At 46.0% G+C, this 18,770-nt stretch overlaps 1 protein-coding gene and 1 long non-coding RNA gene across 4 annotated transcripts in view; one reads left to right on the top strand and one right to left on the bottom strand.

The window, feature by feature from the left end:
* Nucleotides 1-10,515, bottom strand: part of TAF4 (TATA-box binding protein associated factor 4) — a 78,664-nt gene extending 68,149 nt beyond the window's left edge. For 2 of the 3 annotated variants that reach the window (XM_081011057.1, XM_081011058.1), the window contains exons 1-2: nt 10,019-10,515; nt 6,805-7,878 (exon numbers count right to left, since the gene is read on the bottom strand). In XM_081011057.1, the coding sequence (XP_080867183.1) occupies nt 6,805-7,878; nt 10,019-10,454 (1,510 nt within the window). In that variant the 5' untranslated portion in view covers nt 10,455-10,515. Of the gene's footprint in view, nt 1-6,804; nt 7,879-10,018 lie in introns of those variants that run through there. The other variant, XM_081011059.1, reaches the window with a different exon arrangement.
* Nucleotides 10,516-11,892: 1,377 nt separating this feature from the next.
* On the top strand, nt 11,893-18,770 carry LOC308480256. Its single transcript, XR_013987957.1, has 2 exons — nt 11,893-13,375; nt 18,220-18,770. It is a non-coding gene; the product is annotated as an uncharacterized lncRNA (long non-coding RNA).

Here is an 18,770-nt window from a genome sequence, read left to right as displayed (position 1 = left end):
ATTAAAAACTAACCCCAATTCTTTTGGAGAAAAGAGCTAAAGATTGTTAATTCGTTATGGGAGGCGGGGAAGAGAATGACTGCTAATAATAATATACAGAGTCACAAACAATGTTTTACAGAATAAATAGGAGGAAAAGGCAAATTTGAAACTATATAGCTTACAGTGTTGACAGTGATGAAGACTACAGAGGGAAGGGAAGAACAGAGAGAAAATAAACAGAAATTAATACCTACAAATTCAATTACATGTACATACCGGTAGGTATTTTTTCAACTGGGGGTTAAATATGGGTCAAGAGGGTTAAGTCAAAGGCTTCGTGGAAGAAATGTGGTGTTTGATCTTCACATCCTTACCTACACATGCACTGTGCTAGCACAAGAGGAATCCACAATCCAGACAGGAATAACACCTGTAGGCCAAATCTGCACACGTAGCAGCTGGTGCCCTGGTTGCATTATTACTTTGGACATCACTTTTAAATGAGGCCTAGGTCTGATAAGTATTGGAGGAGGCAAGGGTATGGCGACAAATGGGGACAGAAAGATGGGATATTATTAGGGCCTACTTTTATATGAAAATATAATTGCATGGAGCAACTACTGTAAGAGATGAGTGCTCCCGATAAAAAATGAGCAAATAAACATTCTACTAACTTCACTGACCCATGTTAAAATATTTCAGGGTCCAATCTTTCAGAATTTCTTGCTACTTCAAAAAATGCTTTCTTCAGTGGAATATGCATAATGTTAGTTGTTATGTTAATAATGAACCTAAGCCCCTAAATTTATTGTACTCTCAGAAGAGACTAGAGGACACTCAAAAGACAGCCCTAGAAGTGAGTGACAGCTTTTTCAGAAAGAAAACCTTAACACTGCTTTGTGCAGATTTATGGCTATATCTTGCATAAGTGAGGCATTATGCAGAAGCTCCGGAGATTTATAGTATTATGTGCCACCCCAAGTATCTTGCGGTTTTGCACTTCACAAAAACTCAGTAAAGAATGAAAGTCCAACCCCCTACAAGATTCAGAATTAGATAAAAATTCATCTGCAAAACAGAGCCACTCCAAATATTAACCCAGAACCCACATTGTGTACCACACAATGTACAGGAACCAAGACTTCACACCAGTCTCTGATAAATCAAAATGCAAATAGCATGAGCCAATCAGCTAAATCCTCTGGTCCAGGCAAGACTTCAAACAAACCACACACTAACTGACAGTTCTGATCTCATGACCAGTTAGGTACCATATAAAGCAAAATGAAACCTCCCAACCTCGCCAAGAAAACACTATCTCAGCTACAAGCCTATTCTATCCAATAGTTCAAGATGTAGTAAAGATAAAAATACTCAAAGGTGTTTTTTTGGGAGCGGGGAAATCTTTCCAAGCAAAAGGGGAGGTGCCATTTGGGGGAAAAAACTATTCTATATATGTATGATTTATCTCTGTCTACCTGGATCTGCTCTGGGGATAGTATTCCAGGAGTTTAAAATTTCTAGCCTCCAGAAATAACTTCCAATTTGCATTTTAGATTTATTGATGCTTAGTAGCTAGTATTCCTTAGCTTGACGTGCCCTTTGGTGGGGGGGGGGGAATGAACCCTAAGAATGCAGCTTTTCTGGACAACTAGTGAAAAAGTTATCAGCATTATTGTTTTCCCAGCACATAATTTCTTCAGGGTGTTTAAGTACCTGTTCCATTTGGGGGAAAGAAGTGTGCCACCTACCCTGCAATGCACTCTACTCAGCTCCAAGTAGCTCTGGGCCCATTATCTCCCACATCAAGGAGCACTGCTACACTTAGCGAGCACATTGTAGTAGGCAGGTAGGCAAAACAGCTACATTTTCCCCTTTTCTGAATCCCACTCCAGCTAGATTTTCAGTGCCTTCCTTGGGAGCAGGTGCTTCACAATATGGAACTTAGTAATAATTCATGTTCTCATTAAAGGGAGCCTCTCTGCTTGGTAATATGGTAATTATGCCATTTATGATTTCAGGCTAGCCATCCTCAACCTGGTACCCCTCCCAAGGACTTGGACCACAACTCTGCTCACCATGCTGGCTGGGGCTGATGGGAATTGTAGTCCAAAACATCAAAAGAGCACCTGGCTGAGGAATCCTGTATTCAGCACACTAAACGGCCATGTCAGAGGATGTACCAGGGACAGTATGTTATAATGGTAGCAGAGCATCAGACTAGGACACGTGAGAGACCTGGGTTCAAATCCTCACTTGCAGTGTTCGAAATTAGCCAGGCATGTTCTGCACCTGGATATCAACCACTTGCGACCAAGTGAAGATGCCCACGAGCCAGGATGATGCCTGACATCTCCACCATCTGGAGGTGCATGTCTTGGGATCATTGGATCGGGCGCATTTTCACACACAAATACCACATCCTGCAGAATTCTCTCTGTTATGTTTCATCTGTGTAACTGGAATGAATTTCAGGAACCAAAACGCTTTTTCTGTGCAGCCTGAGCAGCAGCTATCACTATTAAGAAAAAAGAGGCAGGAAAAGGCCAATATATATGTGGACTGTCCCTGGATCAAGTGACCTTTTTTTTTTTAAGTTCTCAAAGCCCTTTACCTAGCTCAAGGTTGTCATCTGAACTAGCTAGATGTTTAACAGATAACCAATCACAGTCAGTCCATCATTTGAAAAATAAGACTTTAGAGCCGTCTTAGGCAACCGTAACCTTAGTTTAAGGGCTATTTTGGAGTTTCTAACAATGCTTGCTAATTGGCCTTGGGCCAGTCATTGCCTCTCAGTCTTACCTACCTCACAGGGCTGTTGTGGCGATTAAATAAGGACAGAGTACACCACCTTGAGCTCCTTGGAGGAAAAGGTGGGATTTAAATGCAACAAATAATGCAACAAATAAATATATAAAATACTGAAGATTCCTCTACCTGGGAGCAAACTTGCCATAGGCTCTTGATACTGCAACTTGCATTACATACCCCCCCCCCCCCGTCTCTCAGTACATCAGCCCTTATGGTCCTAAAGGACAACAGGATTCCCCTTCATGATTGCATATGCACAAGCACCAAAGAAGAAAAAAACACCATTACCCATTTCTGACATTAGTTTCTAAACTCAAAGCCCTTCCACCTGAGATCTTTTAACTGTTAGTGCAAAGAATTTAACCTGGGACCTTGGGCATGAAAAGCATATGCTCTCTGACACTGAGCTATGGGCAAACCCCCAAACTTTAGGGCTTTCTTGCTTAGCAGAGTAGGGTTGGGGGGTTAATATGCTTCCTGGCAGTTGCTGAAAAACATTTTGGTGACTTAATTCCATCTGACTTTTAGCAGCAATTGTGTTTTATTGCAACTTTTTAATGGTTCTATCTTTTTAAGTGCTTGCATACTGTTGTATTCTAATCTTTGGTTATATGTCACTTTGGGCATTTTCATTAAAAAGTGATGATTAAATATTGTAAATAATTTAAGCAATGAAACTGACTGCCTCTTTGTACGGTATGCGTACAAAGTATTTTTTTACACTATAAAAATCATGAGTACAGTATAAGAACTGCATCTCAGTGATTTGCAGCCTGGTCCTGTGGGTGTTTATACAGCAGTAAACCCATTGAGTACAATAGAGATTACTTCCAAGTAAGGGTGCATAGAACTGAAGTCATAATTTTCCTCCCACAAGACAGGCGTGGCATGGCACTTTTGGATTTTGCTGTAACCACAAGTCCAAATCTTCTAGAGAACAAGCCACACTTGTCATGATTTGGAGCACGTGTATTTTTTGCAAATGGACAGCCTTTTTAAAATCGCAAAACGGATGTATCAAAAAGGTACACAACAGTTGTTTTTAGATAAGATTTTCTTTCTGCAACACTAGTAGCCCCACAGGGGCAGCTTTTCACATTTCAATAGGCAACTAAAAAGAGTGGCAGCAAAGTCCTCAGCAAAGCTTCAAAGGCCTGCCCTTGAAGATTTCAGTTAAGAAAAAGCTGTTGTGTTTTGAGGGCATTTGTTGCAATATGTTTGCAACTCCTACTAACTAGGAAAATGACGTCAAATGAAATGATGTTCAATGAGCCACCCTCTTTTTAGGAAAAATGGGTTTGTGCCTTTGGCATGCATGAGAACATAATAGCAGCACAACAAGTGGATCACACCAAGGCCCACTTAGTCTAGCAATCTGTTTCCAACAGTGGTCAGTTAGATTCCACCCCCAGAGCTGGGCATGAAGATAGCAATCACACCCTGCTTCTTGTCCCCATTTTTTAAATTTATATAGTACCAAAAAAATCTCGCTTTTCCCCTCTGAAAGGCACTAATCAAAGTGGCTAGATAAAACAAATGAAAATGAATATAGATTCAGAACCACGTGGCTAAAACCTGTGTATATCTATGCCTTATGAAACCTAGTGGCTGTCTCCACATCTTGTGGCAGTAAAATCAATACATTCATGATGCATTGTTCATCCCCAATACAAAGGCCCAGGTTTATCTGGTTTTGTGTGGGGCCAGAAATATAGGGATACATTTGGTCTGGAACACATTGACTGGGAAGACTGGAACAGGGACAGGCCATAGCACCATGGTACAGTGTCTGCTTCACATACAGAATAGCCCAGGATTGATCCCCTGAATCTCTAGGTAGGGCTGCAAGCGTCACCTGTCTGAAATCCTGGAGCTGCTGCCAGTCAGTGTAGACCACACTCGGCTAGATTGACCAATGGTCTGACTCTGTACAAGGCAGCTTCCTATGTTCCCTACCTTCTATACTGTACCCCGGCAATTCTGTTATCAGAATGGAACTTTGCTTCTTTTAGCAGCTAAGCACACTTGTTCTATACAAGCCATTTATAAGGTGAAAGAAAATGAAGACAGAACTTTTGGAGAGGCAGGGTGAATACTCCCCCACCCCCTTTCAAATTAAGAATGCAATGAAGAACAGCAATTACATGGTGTGGAAAGCTTTCTTGCACAGTTCAAGACTGCCTTGAACCGTGGACATAATTAAGCTTACTATGCAGTATCTTTCTGTCCAATGCAAATACCCTAAGTTTTCTGAATATCTAGCCAGCCTCTATAGAGGATCTAACAGGCAGCCTTCAGTGAACTGAGCAAGAGCATCAGCTGCTGCATACAAAATGCTACTGTAGAAGAAAAGTACAGTACAGCAATATAATAGGGCCGCTGGTCTCTCTTATGTGATAAACATATCAATCTAAGCAGTTCGCCAAGTATGTTTCAACCAACATATTGGCTTTGCTATTCAGAGATCCACTGAAATGAAGCACACAGAACACATGCACCACACTGTTTCATTAGGTAGCAATAGGAAATAATAATAATTAGATGTGCTTTGTGCAGTAGCAATACCACCTTGCTATAAGAAATACTATTTTGGGGGGAATACTAATATTCAACTGTAAGTGTCAATTAGAGCTGCATATTCTCATAGGCCCACGTGACCCGGAAGTGTCTTCGGACGGCGCCGGCTCACGGCCTCTAGAGCGAGATGAGCACGCAACCCCAGAGTCAGACACGACTGGCCCGTACGGGCAGGGGTACCTTTACCTTTAATTCTCATAGGCATGTGGAATTCAGGTGGAATTGACAGGTGTAAAGGTCTGAAACAGCCAGTTCAGATTACTGCTGTCATATTTCTACACCACAAAAGAATGTCAGGGAAAAGGTGCATCACTGTGAAAGGCTGGCAACATCTGGAAGAGAATGTTGCCCATGTAATACTCAGTAAGAAGAGAAAGCTAGACACACCATTTTTACTAATTATTTAAAACATCTCAATTAAAGTCACAAACTGAAGCTATTGAAGCCTTAGGATATACTACTTTGGGATCATAAGGAAGGAAAAGCAGAATGAAATTAATCCAGCCTTGTATTAGGTCTTGGACCAGAGAAGCTCCTTCCCACGTTACCTCTTAGTACCAAAACATGATCTTAGCTACTACATGTGCTTCAGCACTACCCACAACAGGGTGATGTGAGGACAGAATGAGGCTGGAATGCTATTCCAGACATGCCAGTTTTAAAAACCATCAAGGGCCATAAGCACAGCATTTTTGTGTCATTTTAATCAAGAGAAAAAAGAAAGCAGATCTGCTCCCAAATTGTACTTGCTTTTTGCTGCTTCTGTGACAACAGTGGCAGGCTGAAACAGAGGAGGAGAAGTAGGAATATGCTAGGACATATCTCCTTTGCTTAGCACAGTAGTAAAGCACTTTGCTGTACTGCAGGTTTACTGCTTTGCTCACTTAATGCTCAAGTAAAAATTTACCTAGCAGTGCATTCTCTCCTAGAGTTCAATACCAGCATGCTCTGGTCCTTTGAAACACCAAACTCCATGTGGATGTAATGTACTACTCTGGGGAAAACATCAATATGATTTAAAGCTGTGCAACTCATAAACCTTCTGCTGGAATCCAAAGAATCTCAGATTTTGCTTCTTTTAGCAAAGTTGTGTTTCTAGCCCTCATGGTGGCAGAGGAAAGCCTGAAGGAAAAGCTGCTAACAGACTAGATGCAATCAGAGCAGCGCAATCTACCCAGAACAATTCCAAATTTACAGATGCTGCAAAATGTCCATCAACTGGTTCCTGAACAGCTACCTGCATAATGCCAATTACAACGAATTGGGATATGAAGAACAGAGCACATGTAACTCCATGTCCAAAGAGACCTTCACAGTACAATCTGTCCGACCCTGCATTTACAGTAAAATCCGGAACATTTGCTTCTTTTTAAGCGATAGGCACCAATAGCGCAGAAAAAGAAAGAGGGGGGACTCCTTCAAGCCTTTCCTTACCTGGTGGCAACTGAAAGTTCTGAATATTTGTTGGATTCTGAGGAGGCTGAGGCAGACGAGGTGCTAAAACAGTGGGAGTCAAAGTTGCTCTGATTCCACTTGTAGTTGCCGTCGGAGTCCTTGGTAGGCTCTGCGCCACTGTGTTGGCTGCACCCTTAGCCAGGCCTGTGGGGGTGCCTGGAGGCGCAGGAGGAACCCCACCAGGATTAGGGGCCACGTTGGGCAGGCCAGCTTGCATAGTTTGCCCGATTATCATATTACCCCCTGTAGTACTGGGCTGGCCACCAGCAGCCAGAGTCTGCTGTTGAGTTACCGTCTGCACAATAGTTTTAGGAGACTCCGATTTGATGACCTGCGTGGTGGGTGCAGCCGGTACCCCAGAACCTGGCTGGCTGTTCACGAGGGTGGTCTGGAGGGAAACACCAGACCCCACGGTGGCTGCAGCGACAGCCGCGGGAGGAAAACTCCCCACGTTGATGGTCGAATTGATCACAGTATTGCTCCCGTTCTGGGTGGCTGCAGCCACGGAGGGTCCTGCCGTGTGAATGGGTGGCCTCACCAATGCTACAGTTGGTCCCCCAGCTCCAATACTTGGGGGCTGCTGTGAGGAGATCACCGTTGGGGAGGGCGAAGAGGCGGAGGACACCCCAGTGCCAAGGAAAGAAGTCTGGATGACGGTATTTGAAGCGGATGGCAAGACGGCGTTAACGGTACTGACTTTCCCCACATTTCCAGGTCCATTGTTAACAAGAGGGGTGACAGCAGGGATTACGGTAGGGTTTGCCGTTACAGGCGTGGCCGAGAAAGCAGCGTGAGAATTCATCACTACGTTACTCCCATTCAAGGTCTGCACTGTCGTGGTCCCAATTTTACCATTCCTGGTAGATAAAGCTGTTGCCATGGTGCTGATTACCACTGATTTACCCTGGCTAAGGGTCCCTGGGGTGACAGCAGCTTCAGATCCGCCTTGGACAGGTGCAGTGGTGCTGGTGCTGGTTGTGGTGGCCCCGTCCAAAGTAGAACCCTGGGACCTGGCGTTATGATTGATAACACTCCCTTGCACTCCACCAGCTCCTGCAAATAAAACAAAGGCGATTAAATGACAAGAACATACAAAAATAAGAGAGAAGCCAAGAAGTCTTTTGACTAGAGAAGCCAAGAAGAAAACATCTGCCAAACTCTGCTAAAACAGTGGGACTCTTCTCCTTTGTCTTAAACTCTCTATATTGAAGGACATGAAAAAGGTGAAAATATTTCCAGAGCGGAAAATAAAAAAATCATCTCACTGTTCCCATCCCCCCACAAACGGTAAACTTAATAATTAACCAAAGCCATATATATATATATGACACACACAATAAATCAGCTCCTAAGGGGATTGATTATGTGTTTCTTTTTCCTTCTTTGGACACTATAGCACTGTGTTTGATAATACTCTACTGCAAGCCTGCTCTAGCAGTTGCAGGGAGAAAAAAAGAGAAAAGTAAATAGGGGGCAGCCCAGAGGCTTCAACCCCCTCCATACAATCCCCTCATCTGCTATAGGAAAACCTAGTGGCTAAATGTTTCCTGTTGAATGGAACAACGTGGAAAAGTGGGACTGAACAGCAGCTGTCAGAGAGATGATAGAAGGCAAGAGGTTGCAAGGCAGTGTTAGAGGACTTCACCCTCCCTCTTAAACATACACACATTAAACCCTGCTGCTTTGATTGCCGCTCCTACAAAGGAAAACAAATACTAGCAAAGATGCTTCTTTTGCACCCAGAAAACCCACTGACCCTAGCAAAGTCTGGCATTATGTGTTACACCATCCCTGACTTTACAGGCCCCGTATTTAGAAGACACAAGTAGGAGGACTGTAATCAGATAGATAATGTCACACAAATCAGGGCTACCGGAGGGTTCTTCCTCCAAGATCCCCCTTTACTAACCTGGAGTCCTACGTGCAACAGCATCCCTGTAATATTTCAGTCACACAAAAGCGAGGGAAAAATATATAGAGGGGGAGGGGAGTGTAAATCATGGTGGTGGAAGGGGAGAGAAGCACTGTTTTCTTTCCCTTACAATGCTCCTCTAGCCATGCAATGAAAGACAGGACCAAATGTTATGATACCCCTCACAGTCCACTGTCTTGCTATAAAGGGGAAAACATTCACAGATGGGCTGTCATCTCTCCCAACCCCACGGGCAAGAGGGGCTTGTCCTCAGATTCGAAGCAAACCACACAGCCTGGCATATTGTTTAAGGAGAAAGAAGATACTCAAAAGGTTGAGGTATAACCCCGACGACAACGGAAGGAGAAGCAGCCAAACAGACCGGCCTTTGCAAAGAGGTATATTTAAAAAGGGTTCCTGACCCCGACGTCCCCCCATCACTTCCTCTTCTCAAGGGAAGCTGGTGTCATGATTAATAACAATGCCCCCCCCCCACAAAAATCCTTGCACTTCAGCTACAGAGAGTGGGGAGGGCAAGGAACAATTCAGACAGCTCCAGAAGAGCATTATATATATATATACAGAGGGAGAGGGAGAGAGAGGACGGGAGAATCTCCCCTGTAAACAACACAATTTCTTATTTCTTTGACAAGGCAGTGGGTAGGGGGGAGGGGAGGAGGCGCAGAAGTCAAATGCCAAGGGTCTCCCCTCCCGATCAATCAGGAGCACCCCAAATACCCCAGCTACCAGGAGATTGAAGTGGGGGGGGGAAGGGATGACATAATTAAAAAGGAGGGGGGTGGAGACGGTGTTAAAGAGGAGAACTGCCATACATACACACATATACAACCACAACAAAACCCCTTAATAATCCATTTCCACTCTAGATGTAGTAGGAAGGGGGGGAGGAGAGGCCAGTCCCAGCCAAAAATAGTATGTTGCGGGGAGGGGAGCGAGGGGGGGGTTGGAGGTTGAGAGGTTGGCATTCTAGGAAGGCCTCCCTCGCCCCCGACCCTCTCCACCCAGCCACCCCCTTGCACACTCCAATTCCTATCATAACAACAACTGGGGGGGGGGGGAGGAGAGAGAGAATGGGAAAGAGGAAAAGGAAAGAGAAAAGAGCAAGGAGGGGAGCCAGCAGTCCCGGTTTAGGGGGGAAGAGGCAGGAGGGGGGAAGGAAGGGGGCAGCAGGGGGGAGGGGAGAAGGGGAGCCCCCTCTGCCCCCTGAGGAAAGGGGGCAGCCCCTTCCCACCCCCACCCCCCGTCGCCTCGCCAGGTTACCTGGCTTGGTGATCTCGGGGCCACTGAGTCCCATCTTGGCGGCGCTGGTGGCGGCGGCGGCGCTGCTGCTGCCGCTGCCTCCGCCGCCGCCGGTGGTGGTGCCGGTGCCGCTGCCGGGGCTCTCGGTGTGGACATGAGCACTGCTGCTGCCGCCGCCTCCTCCTCCTCCTCCTCCGCCTCCTCCTCCGCCGCCGCCACCTCCTCCTACTCCTCCAGGGCTCGGGCTCGGGCTGCTGCTACTGCTGCTGCTGCTCACAACATGGTTCCCCAGCAGCCCCCCAGCGGCCCTGAGGGGCTCCTGCGCCCTGTGGTGCTGGTGGTGGTGGCTCGAGGCCGCCAGCTGAGACTCCAGGGAGCCCACCAGGTCGCTCACCACCTTCTCGTCCACATCAGGGTTCAGGAAAACCTCATCCAGCAGATCCGAGCCCGCCGCCATCTTTTTTTTGGAGGGTTCCTGTGAGAGGCTCCCGCCCGACCGACCGCCTGCCGGCCCCCCTCCTCCTCCTCCTCCTCTCTCACTCCTCCCTCCCCCCGCCCTCCTCGCGCTCGCCACCCCTCCCCTCTCTCCCTCACTCACTCATTTTACACATACACCCAGCTCCCCTCCCGCCCCGGCCTTCCCGCACTGGGCATGCGCGCGAGGGAGGGGGGGAAGAGGGGAGGGGCGGGCCGGCAGCCGAGGCATCACATCAGCGGCCGGAGAGGGATTCCGCCGGCTCCCGATTGGACGGCCGGTCGCTATAAAAGCTCGGGCAAATGGCTGCGAGTGCTTAGTGAGGGGACGGGCGGCGGCGGGCCCGGCTGCGGCCTAGCGAAGGGGGGGAAGGAGGAGGAGAGGGAGGGAGGGAGGGGGAAGGGAGGAGCGGCGGGTGCGCGCGCGGTTGGCGGAGAGGGGTTTGCGAGCGTGGCGGAGGCGGCACTGTTGACAGCCGCCGCCGCCGCCTCAGAGGCGAGCAGCCGCCGTCGCAGTTCTTTGTCTGGCGAAGCCCAAAATGGCTGCATGTTCCGCGGCGGCGGCGGCTCCCGCTCTTCTCCCTCCCTGCCTGCGCGCCCCTGAGGTTTCCCTCGGCGGAGCGGGTCTGAAGGGCAACCCCGCCGCACCTGTGCCAGCTGCTGTAACCGATACACCCGCGGGAAGGGGCGGCGGGGAGGGGAGAGGAAGAGGGCCGGGCTCGACCCGGCGGCGGCCCGCCTGCCTGTGGGTGAGAAGGGCCTCGGCCCGCCGGGGAAGCCCGCCGGCCTCGCCTCTTAGCTGAGGAGACGGGAGGTCTCGCCCGCTCGCCTCGGCCTTGGGGGAAGAAGGGCCCGCGCTCGCTTCCTGGCCATGCCGGCTGCCGCCTCTTTCCTACCCTCAGCCTTGGTTTCTAACAGAGTTTGAGATCTCTCACACGGCAACCCAGGGGGGGACCCTCTCGACACCCCCCAATCCTTGTCATGGGGCTCCCCGTTTTGCAGACACACGCATAGGCTTCCCCGCCCCAGTTGAAATGCGCTCCCTCCCTATTGTTAAAAATATTTTTAAAGAGTCCTCTTCAGTGTCAAAATCGGCGCCCTCCTCCTCTCCCGCCTTTATTTTTCAAATCGCTTCCTTAACTCTCTCTCTCTCTCTGCGAGGCCGGCAAGGAATCTTTTTTTCCCCCACCGCGTCAAGCCGCCGCCTTTCCATTTAGGAAATTCTCTAGTATAATTGATCCTCGCAGACGTTATTTTTTTTCTTATTTCATGCTGTCCTGAGAGCAGCTGGCTGCTCACATCGCAGCCATGTCGTCATACCTTCCAGTTTCTAAGTTGCTATTTAAGAGAGAGAGGAGAGATCTCCACTTTGCATGTAAAGAATTTCTCTGAAGGAGACAACTCCTGTTTCTAAAGTAAGTTGAAAGGAGAAGGGTAGCAGAGAGGCTTTAAAGTGCAGAGACTGAAGGAATGTAGGACCTCACCCCCAAATCTGGGGATGGGTACAATTCCTCTTTCGGTGTCACTTCATAGAGCTGGAAGGGGACCCCCAAGGGTCATCTAGTCCAACCCGCCACAATGCTATCCTTAATGTTCTTAAAATCTCCCCCCCCCCCCTTTTACATGGCTTAAAGTCACTTGTAATCAGATTTTGGTGTGGTTTTTTGGTCAAAACAACTCACCAAAGCTTCCAATAGTGGTCCTTTTGCATTGCAAAGTCACATTTGTTAGTGCCGCCCTTGTCATAGTGTGGTTGGGCTGCAGCGTAAAGCTGCCTGTGAAGATCTCTGAGCTCTCCTTCCTCAGACTGGCAGAGGTGCAGGCTATGTGTGCCGCTACGTATCACAATTTATCGCCAGTCAGTTGTAAATGGAATCATTCAGAATTCTCTTTGTGTTCCTCTCCCTGCCTTCTTTAACCAATTTAATCTGGAAAGCATGTACTGTCAGGCTGTGCTAGTCACCGTCTCCCTTGCCGAGATACCTTATGCTGCTGTTGCCCTTTATTAATTATTTCTGTGCTTAGCCCACCCCATCCTGAGGGTTCAGGATGGGTGGCAGTACTTTATTCTATAATTTATACTTCTAATGAGACTTTTAGAATGGTGAAAATTAGAGGGGATGGAAACATCTACTTAAACCTGACAATTAAAAGAATCCACCAATACCAAGGCTTTTAATACCAGGCGTCAAGCTCTTGAACAACTCCCGGTTTTAAGACAGAGGGGTTATGTTTTGCTTTACAGCATATTTCATCTCAGTTTTAAGGAGTTAAGAAGGCTAAGCTTTCCTGTTATCAGTCAGTGTCGGTGCCCGGCAGGTATTTCAGGTGCCTCTCTGGGCAACTGGAGGGGGTCTTGCACTCCTTGCAGCAGGTAACTGGTTTCGTTCCCAATTAAGGATTAGCTGAGGAAGTGCTGAAAATGGGTAGCATACATGGAAGCTGCTAACCTATGTCAAGAATTTCTTAAAAAAAAAGAATGAAATTCTTGATTTTGAATTTAGAAAACTTTGCAAACTGATAGCCCCATTCTTTATGCAAGCTACGTAAATACACAGAGAAAGGGTTTTTTATATTAAAGCCTTGGGAGAAAAAGAAAAGAGGGGGGATGATCAGTAGCTATTCAGACTGCCCTTCAAAGTTCAGCATCAAAAGGCAGGGGGAAAGGATGGCTTGAGAGCATCATAACTAAGTCATTAACCCCTCATGTCTCAGGAAAAGCTGTAAACCTTTACATAGGCTAGAAAAAAAGAACCTAAATAAATCTGCTTCATGCTTTCCTTTCTCTTGACAGAGGGAACACATGCCATGCCCTTGATTCTGATCACCACTGCAAGAGATGGTGTCTGAGACATACCAGCTTCCCTTACACATTTCAGACACCCAGTTTTCCCAAGTTTGAACGTAAGACTCTTAATATGAATTAACTTAATGTCCGTCATATAATTGTCCCTTTGTCCTTTTAATCTGGCCATTTTACACTACCCTACCCTACCCTAAATCCTGCCTGTCTTTTGGATAGCAACACATACTGCTTGGTAATCGCTGCCTTCACAACAGGTAGTAGAGGTTTTTTGTTTAGTAAAATAAATGGAAAGAGCCAGGTCAGAAATGTACAACATACCTTGCCTTTTTAAAAAAAAGAACTTAAAGCAGCTTACAAAACAGAAAAGACTTAATATTTTAAATCATAACACCCAACGCCTCTAAGACAGCAATGGCAATAAGGGGTGGCATGTTACTTACCAAAGTCCAGGTTGTCAGGAAGCAATAGTTACAAGTTGCTAGTCATTCTTGCCTATTATGTCGTGCTTCTGCTTCCTTTTACCTTTGCCCTGTCTATCTCTCTTGCAGCAAAATTACTAGTGAGCCTAATCACCTCTGAGGGAGGGGAAAAACCTTGCCACTTCTATGATCTGTGCAGCAAGTAGAATAGTTTGCACTAAAATCTTAAACAGTTCCTCAAGGAGGAAAAATGCACTGTTTATGTGACGCAAACTACTTTACAAACAGACCAATCATAGCCATGTTTACAAAGCAGTACCATTGATTTAAGTGGCTTTTACTGTACTTGCCAGTGTGTATGCTTAGAACTGCTGTCCAAGAGTGCAAGCCACTTCCAGTATGGCTTAGTCCAGAGATGGGAACAAGGTAGTATATGGTCTTGTCAGTGGACCGCTAACCAGTATCTGATAACAGTGCTTAGTGCCTGCTCGTTCCTGGGATTCTTGATGGACTAGGTCAGGCTTCCTCAAACTCGGCCCTCCAGATGTTTTTTGCCTACAACTCCCATGATCCCCAGCTAGCAAGACCAGTGGTCAGGGGTGATGGGAATTGTAGTCTCAAAACATCTGGAGGGCCGAGTTTGAGGAAGCCTGGACTAGGTGGACCTTAATAACATGCTGCAAGGCCCTTCTTAAGTGTGCTCTTGCTTTGTAAAACAGTAAGTTGGCTGGCTCAGATCAGTATCTCATAATTAACAACCAACCACTCAGCCAGCTGTGAGAGGTATGTGAAGCACTTTGAGATCAAAATTGCTCGGATCTGTGCCGAACTTGATGCCACAATTAGTGCAGTTCCATTGGAGGTTCTAGACCATCATATTGTTACAGCCCGTGGGGTCTATTTCCATTGTTGTATAGCCTGAAGAAGTGTAGGGAACACTTGCAGCAGTGAGACTGACTATAGTCCTCTTGATCCCAACTCATTTGACTAGCAAAATATAGTATGAGATGGTTAAATGAATGGGAAGAATGCCCATTCCCCGCCTGAAAAGATCTTCCTGAGATACAGTTTTTTGAGGAAACTACCAGTTTCTAATATTCCCTTCCTGGGCAAGGTGGCCATCTGGCATCAGGTATGCCTGGAAGAAGCAGATTATCTAGACTCAAACTGGTTTCAGGTCTGCTTTTCGCACCAAAACTGCCCAGGCCAACCTGACCAGCTTGGGTTGGTTTGCTAGTTACGGCCATTCCTGGACTCGGATGGCTTGGACTCAGTTGTCCATGCTCTGTTGACTACCCATCTGGACTACTCCAATTTACTCTACGTAGGAGCTGCGCTTGAAAACAGTCCAGAAGCTGCTGCTAGCAAAATATATTGCTGCTACATTTACAGCCCAGTGGAACCATGTGTAACTTGGTCCTGAAAGCACCGCACTAGCTGCCAGTGAGCTACGAGGCCCAATTCAATGTTAGCATTTGTGTACAATGCCCTAAACAGCTTGGGGCCCAAGTTCCTAAATCAACATCTCCCTCATCATCAACCATTTTGGGCCCTAGAATCTGCAGGTGAGGCCGTTGGTGGTACTCCTCCCGGGGGCTGTGAAATACTGTAGGTGTTCACACGTGAAAGGGTCGCCTTGGTTGCAATTCCGTATTTACTGAATGCCCACATTGGTGAGATATATCTGTCCCCCTTTAACATTTGGGAGGAAATTAAAAACAAGATTCTTCACCCAGGCTGAAATATGTTGATCCCAGCAACCTTACAAATATTAACTATGAGTTTATATAATTGTTTTTAGAGGGGCTTTTTAATTAATTGTTTTGTTTGCTCCCTTAATAAATGTATTCTTCACACACACACTCACCTCACACCCCGGTAGACCACATATAACCACAGTCAGCCTATCCCTGGCTTAGTCTGAGGCAGTTTCCTAAAAGTACAAGTAAGGTAAAGGGACCCCTGACCATTAAGTCCAGTTGCGGACGACTCTGTGGTTGCAGCGCTCATCTTGCTTTACTGGCCAAGGAAGCCAGCGTTTGTCCACAGATAGCTTCCAGGTCATGTGGCCAGCATGACTAAGCCGCTTCTGGTGAACCAGAGCAGCGCACGGAAACGCCGTTTACCTTCTGGCCAGAGTGGTACCTATTTATCTACTTGCACACTGACATGCTTTCGAACTGCTAGGTTGGCAAGAGCTGAGACCAAGCAACGGGAGCTCACCTTGTTGTGGGGATTCGAACTGCCGACCTTCTGATCGGCAAGTCCAAGGCTCAGTGGTTTAGACCACAGTGCCACCCACGTCCCTAAAAGTACAAGTAGGCTGTTCTAAATAATACTCAATTCAAGGTTTACAGGCTACTTCACATGTGCAGATGTTCACATAAGATGTTTTACCTAAAAATGTAAATACAGTAAATGTGTTAACAAATCTGGTTTCCTGTGTATTCGCAAAGAAGAATATGCTGAGTTAAAATAATCTTGCTGCATCATAAAATTACTTTAAACTTTTTTTTGCAAATTGAGGATAATCCAGTAAGATAAATATTTAATCTGCAATATTTTAAAGAGTGGTGGGCAACATGGCTTCTGAGGCCCTCTGTTAATGTTGGTAGTGCGTTGCTGCCACATAGCTTGCTCCCATACAAACACCCTGAGATATATGGAAGAAATCCAGCTGCTGCACTTTACACCCTGAGCTTCTCCTATATAGGTCAGGACATGCTGTGTTATACTGTACCAGCGTCACACGAAGGAGCCATGCTGAAGTGCAGCCTTCACCCACCTGCTGCCCCCTTTGCTGGCTGAGACTCTTGGGAATTGTCTTTAGACATTTGGCAGGCATCCGGTTTGTGGAGCCTGCTGTATTTGGTCCCGTGCTCTCAGTATAAGTGGGGAAAGTTTATATCCTCATGCAAAATAAAGAGGGTAAAATTTTGGACTGTTGCATTTCAGAGTGTAGGTATGGGGAGAGTCATAGTTGTTAAATGCTTTTTCACACAAGACTCCTGTATGTAGCACATCAAAGGATATCTCTGATACAATGGTATATGCAAGGAAAGTTATATATGGGGAAATAATTATTTTAAAATATGCAACCCCCAACATGAAGCCAGAAGTGATACAGTCCAAAGCTTTGGAACCTCATTTCACTTGCAAGCTGACAAAAAGCTGAAAATAAGAGGCCATAATTTAGTTCTTTCCAGTTTCGATTTTTTGACTTCCCTATGGATTCCCTTACATTAGGTCATAGCAGCATCTTCATTGAACCATAATGGGGGGGAATCTCTATCTCTAAGAATTTTTTTGCGAAGTGCCAATTTACACACTAGCCATAATCTTAACATTAAAGTTTGCTTGTTGTTTAGTCATTTAGTTGTGTCCGACTCTTTGTGACCCCATGGACCAGAGCACGCCAGGCACTCCTGTCTTCCACTGCCTCCCGCAGTTTGGTCAAACTCATGCTGGTAGCTTCAACTGTCCAACCATGTTGTCCTCTGTCATCCCCTTCTCCTTGTGCCCTCCATCTTTCCCAACATCAGGGTCTTTTCCAGGGAGTCTTCTCTTCTCATGAGGTGGCCAAAGTATTGGAGCCTCAGCTTCGCGATCTGTCCTTCCAGTGAGCACTCAGGACTCATTTCCTTAAGAATGGAGAGGTTTGATCTTCTTGCAGTCCATGGGACTCTCAAGAGTCTCCTCCAGCACCAGAATTCTAACGCATCAATTCTTCAGCGATCAGCCTTCTTTATGGTCCAGCTCTCACTTCCATACATCAATAGAGTTTAAGTTTCAATAAGCTGAAACTTATTGAAGTTTGCTTAACCTTATCAAAATAAGCAGAGTTAAACTTGTTCCATGCTGAATTGAATTGTGGGCTGTTTTTGTGGCTTTCTTACATAGGGGCATTTTGTGCTAGTGTTTTGTGTCTGTTATAACCTTGCAAACCTAGACAACTTTCTAGGCTGCGTACACATGACATTTTTCAGCTGCATGCACACATTTTATTATAGAATCAGTAGAGACTTGAGTACATTTATCCCTGTGTATTATACACACAAAATCCAGATCTTCTCCCTATTCCCCCCCCCCCCACGAAAAGCACTTTTAGAGAAACCGGATTCATTCTAAAAATAAAAGCTCATTGCAGATTGAGTCTGCCCTACCCCCAAATGTATCCATTTGAAAGCAGATGTTGAGGGCCCTGTCAGTGGGGGGCATAGCCACACCTGCCCCAGTTACATTGTAGGTGGGCATATACAAAAGCCACAATCACCACTTCATTTGCTTGAGTCATGTGAAAGAGCAAAAGGCATGGGAAACCTAATGAAAGGGTGGGGCTTTAGAACATGTTTCAAGTAGCTACATCCACCCTTAGGTATAGCAAGATCTAGAATCAATCTAAATGGAAAGCAGCATGTTGAATACAAGCATGAATGCTTCTGGATTGAGAAACACTACATTTTTGTGCTACAAGCAGTTAAAGTGTGTACGGCTTTACTGACAGGTATATCTTCTTGCTCCAGAAATTTCCGCAGCCAAGCATGAAGGCGGTGAAAGTAACACATGAATCGCCTCACATACAAGAATTTTGAGTTCTATAACAGTTTTGTTTTGGGGGCAAACCTTTGGTCTGAGGTGAACTCAATATTGCCCTTTAACCTGCGGGTTGGTCTTTAATTGGTTCTTATTGTGATGAAATATATTTTAAAGCTAGATGTTTTGTATTTGTGGGGTTTGGTTGGGTTTTTTTGCTTTAGCCTGTGGTCTTTTATTTTAATAGTTAACCACACCAATACGTATTTGGGTAAATAGCTGATGATCTGCCAGCCATTTAGAGGAGGAATTGAGTTCTGAGATGTAGAGCACATGCATGCACAGGGTCCCACAAAGAACCCGTGCCACCGCCTAAATAGATCTTGGGCAGCAAGACAAGGAGATGCAAGGCACGGCAGAACCACAGCTGTTTAACAGTACTGGGGGAGATGGTAGTTTCAAATATGTTCACCATAATTTCTAACCTTTATACTTGTAATGCAGATATCTTTACAGCAAAATAAAAGGTTGGCTTTCAACA

This window comes from Podarcis pityusensis (genome assembly GCF_964106645.2).
Source record: "Podarcis pityusensis genome assembly, chromosome: 6".
Lineage (NCBI taxonomy): Eukaryota > Metazoa > Chordata > Lepidosauria > Squamata > Lacertidae > Podarcis > Podarcis pityusensis.
The sequence above is the reverse complement of the archived record's forward strand: the minus strand, read 5'-3'. Positions and strand labels throughout refer to the sequence as shown.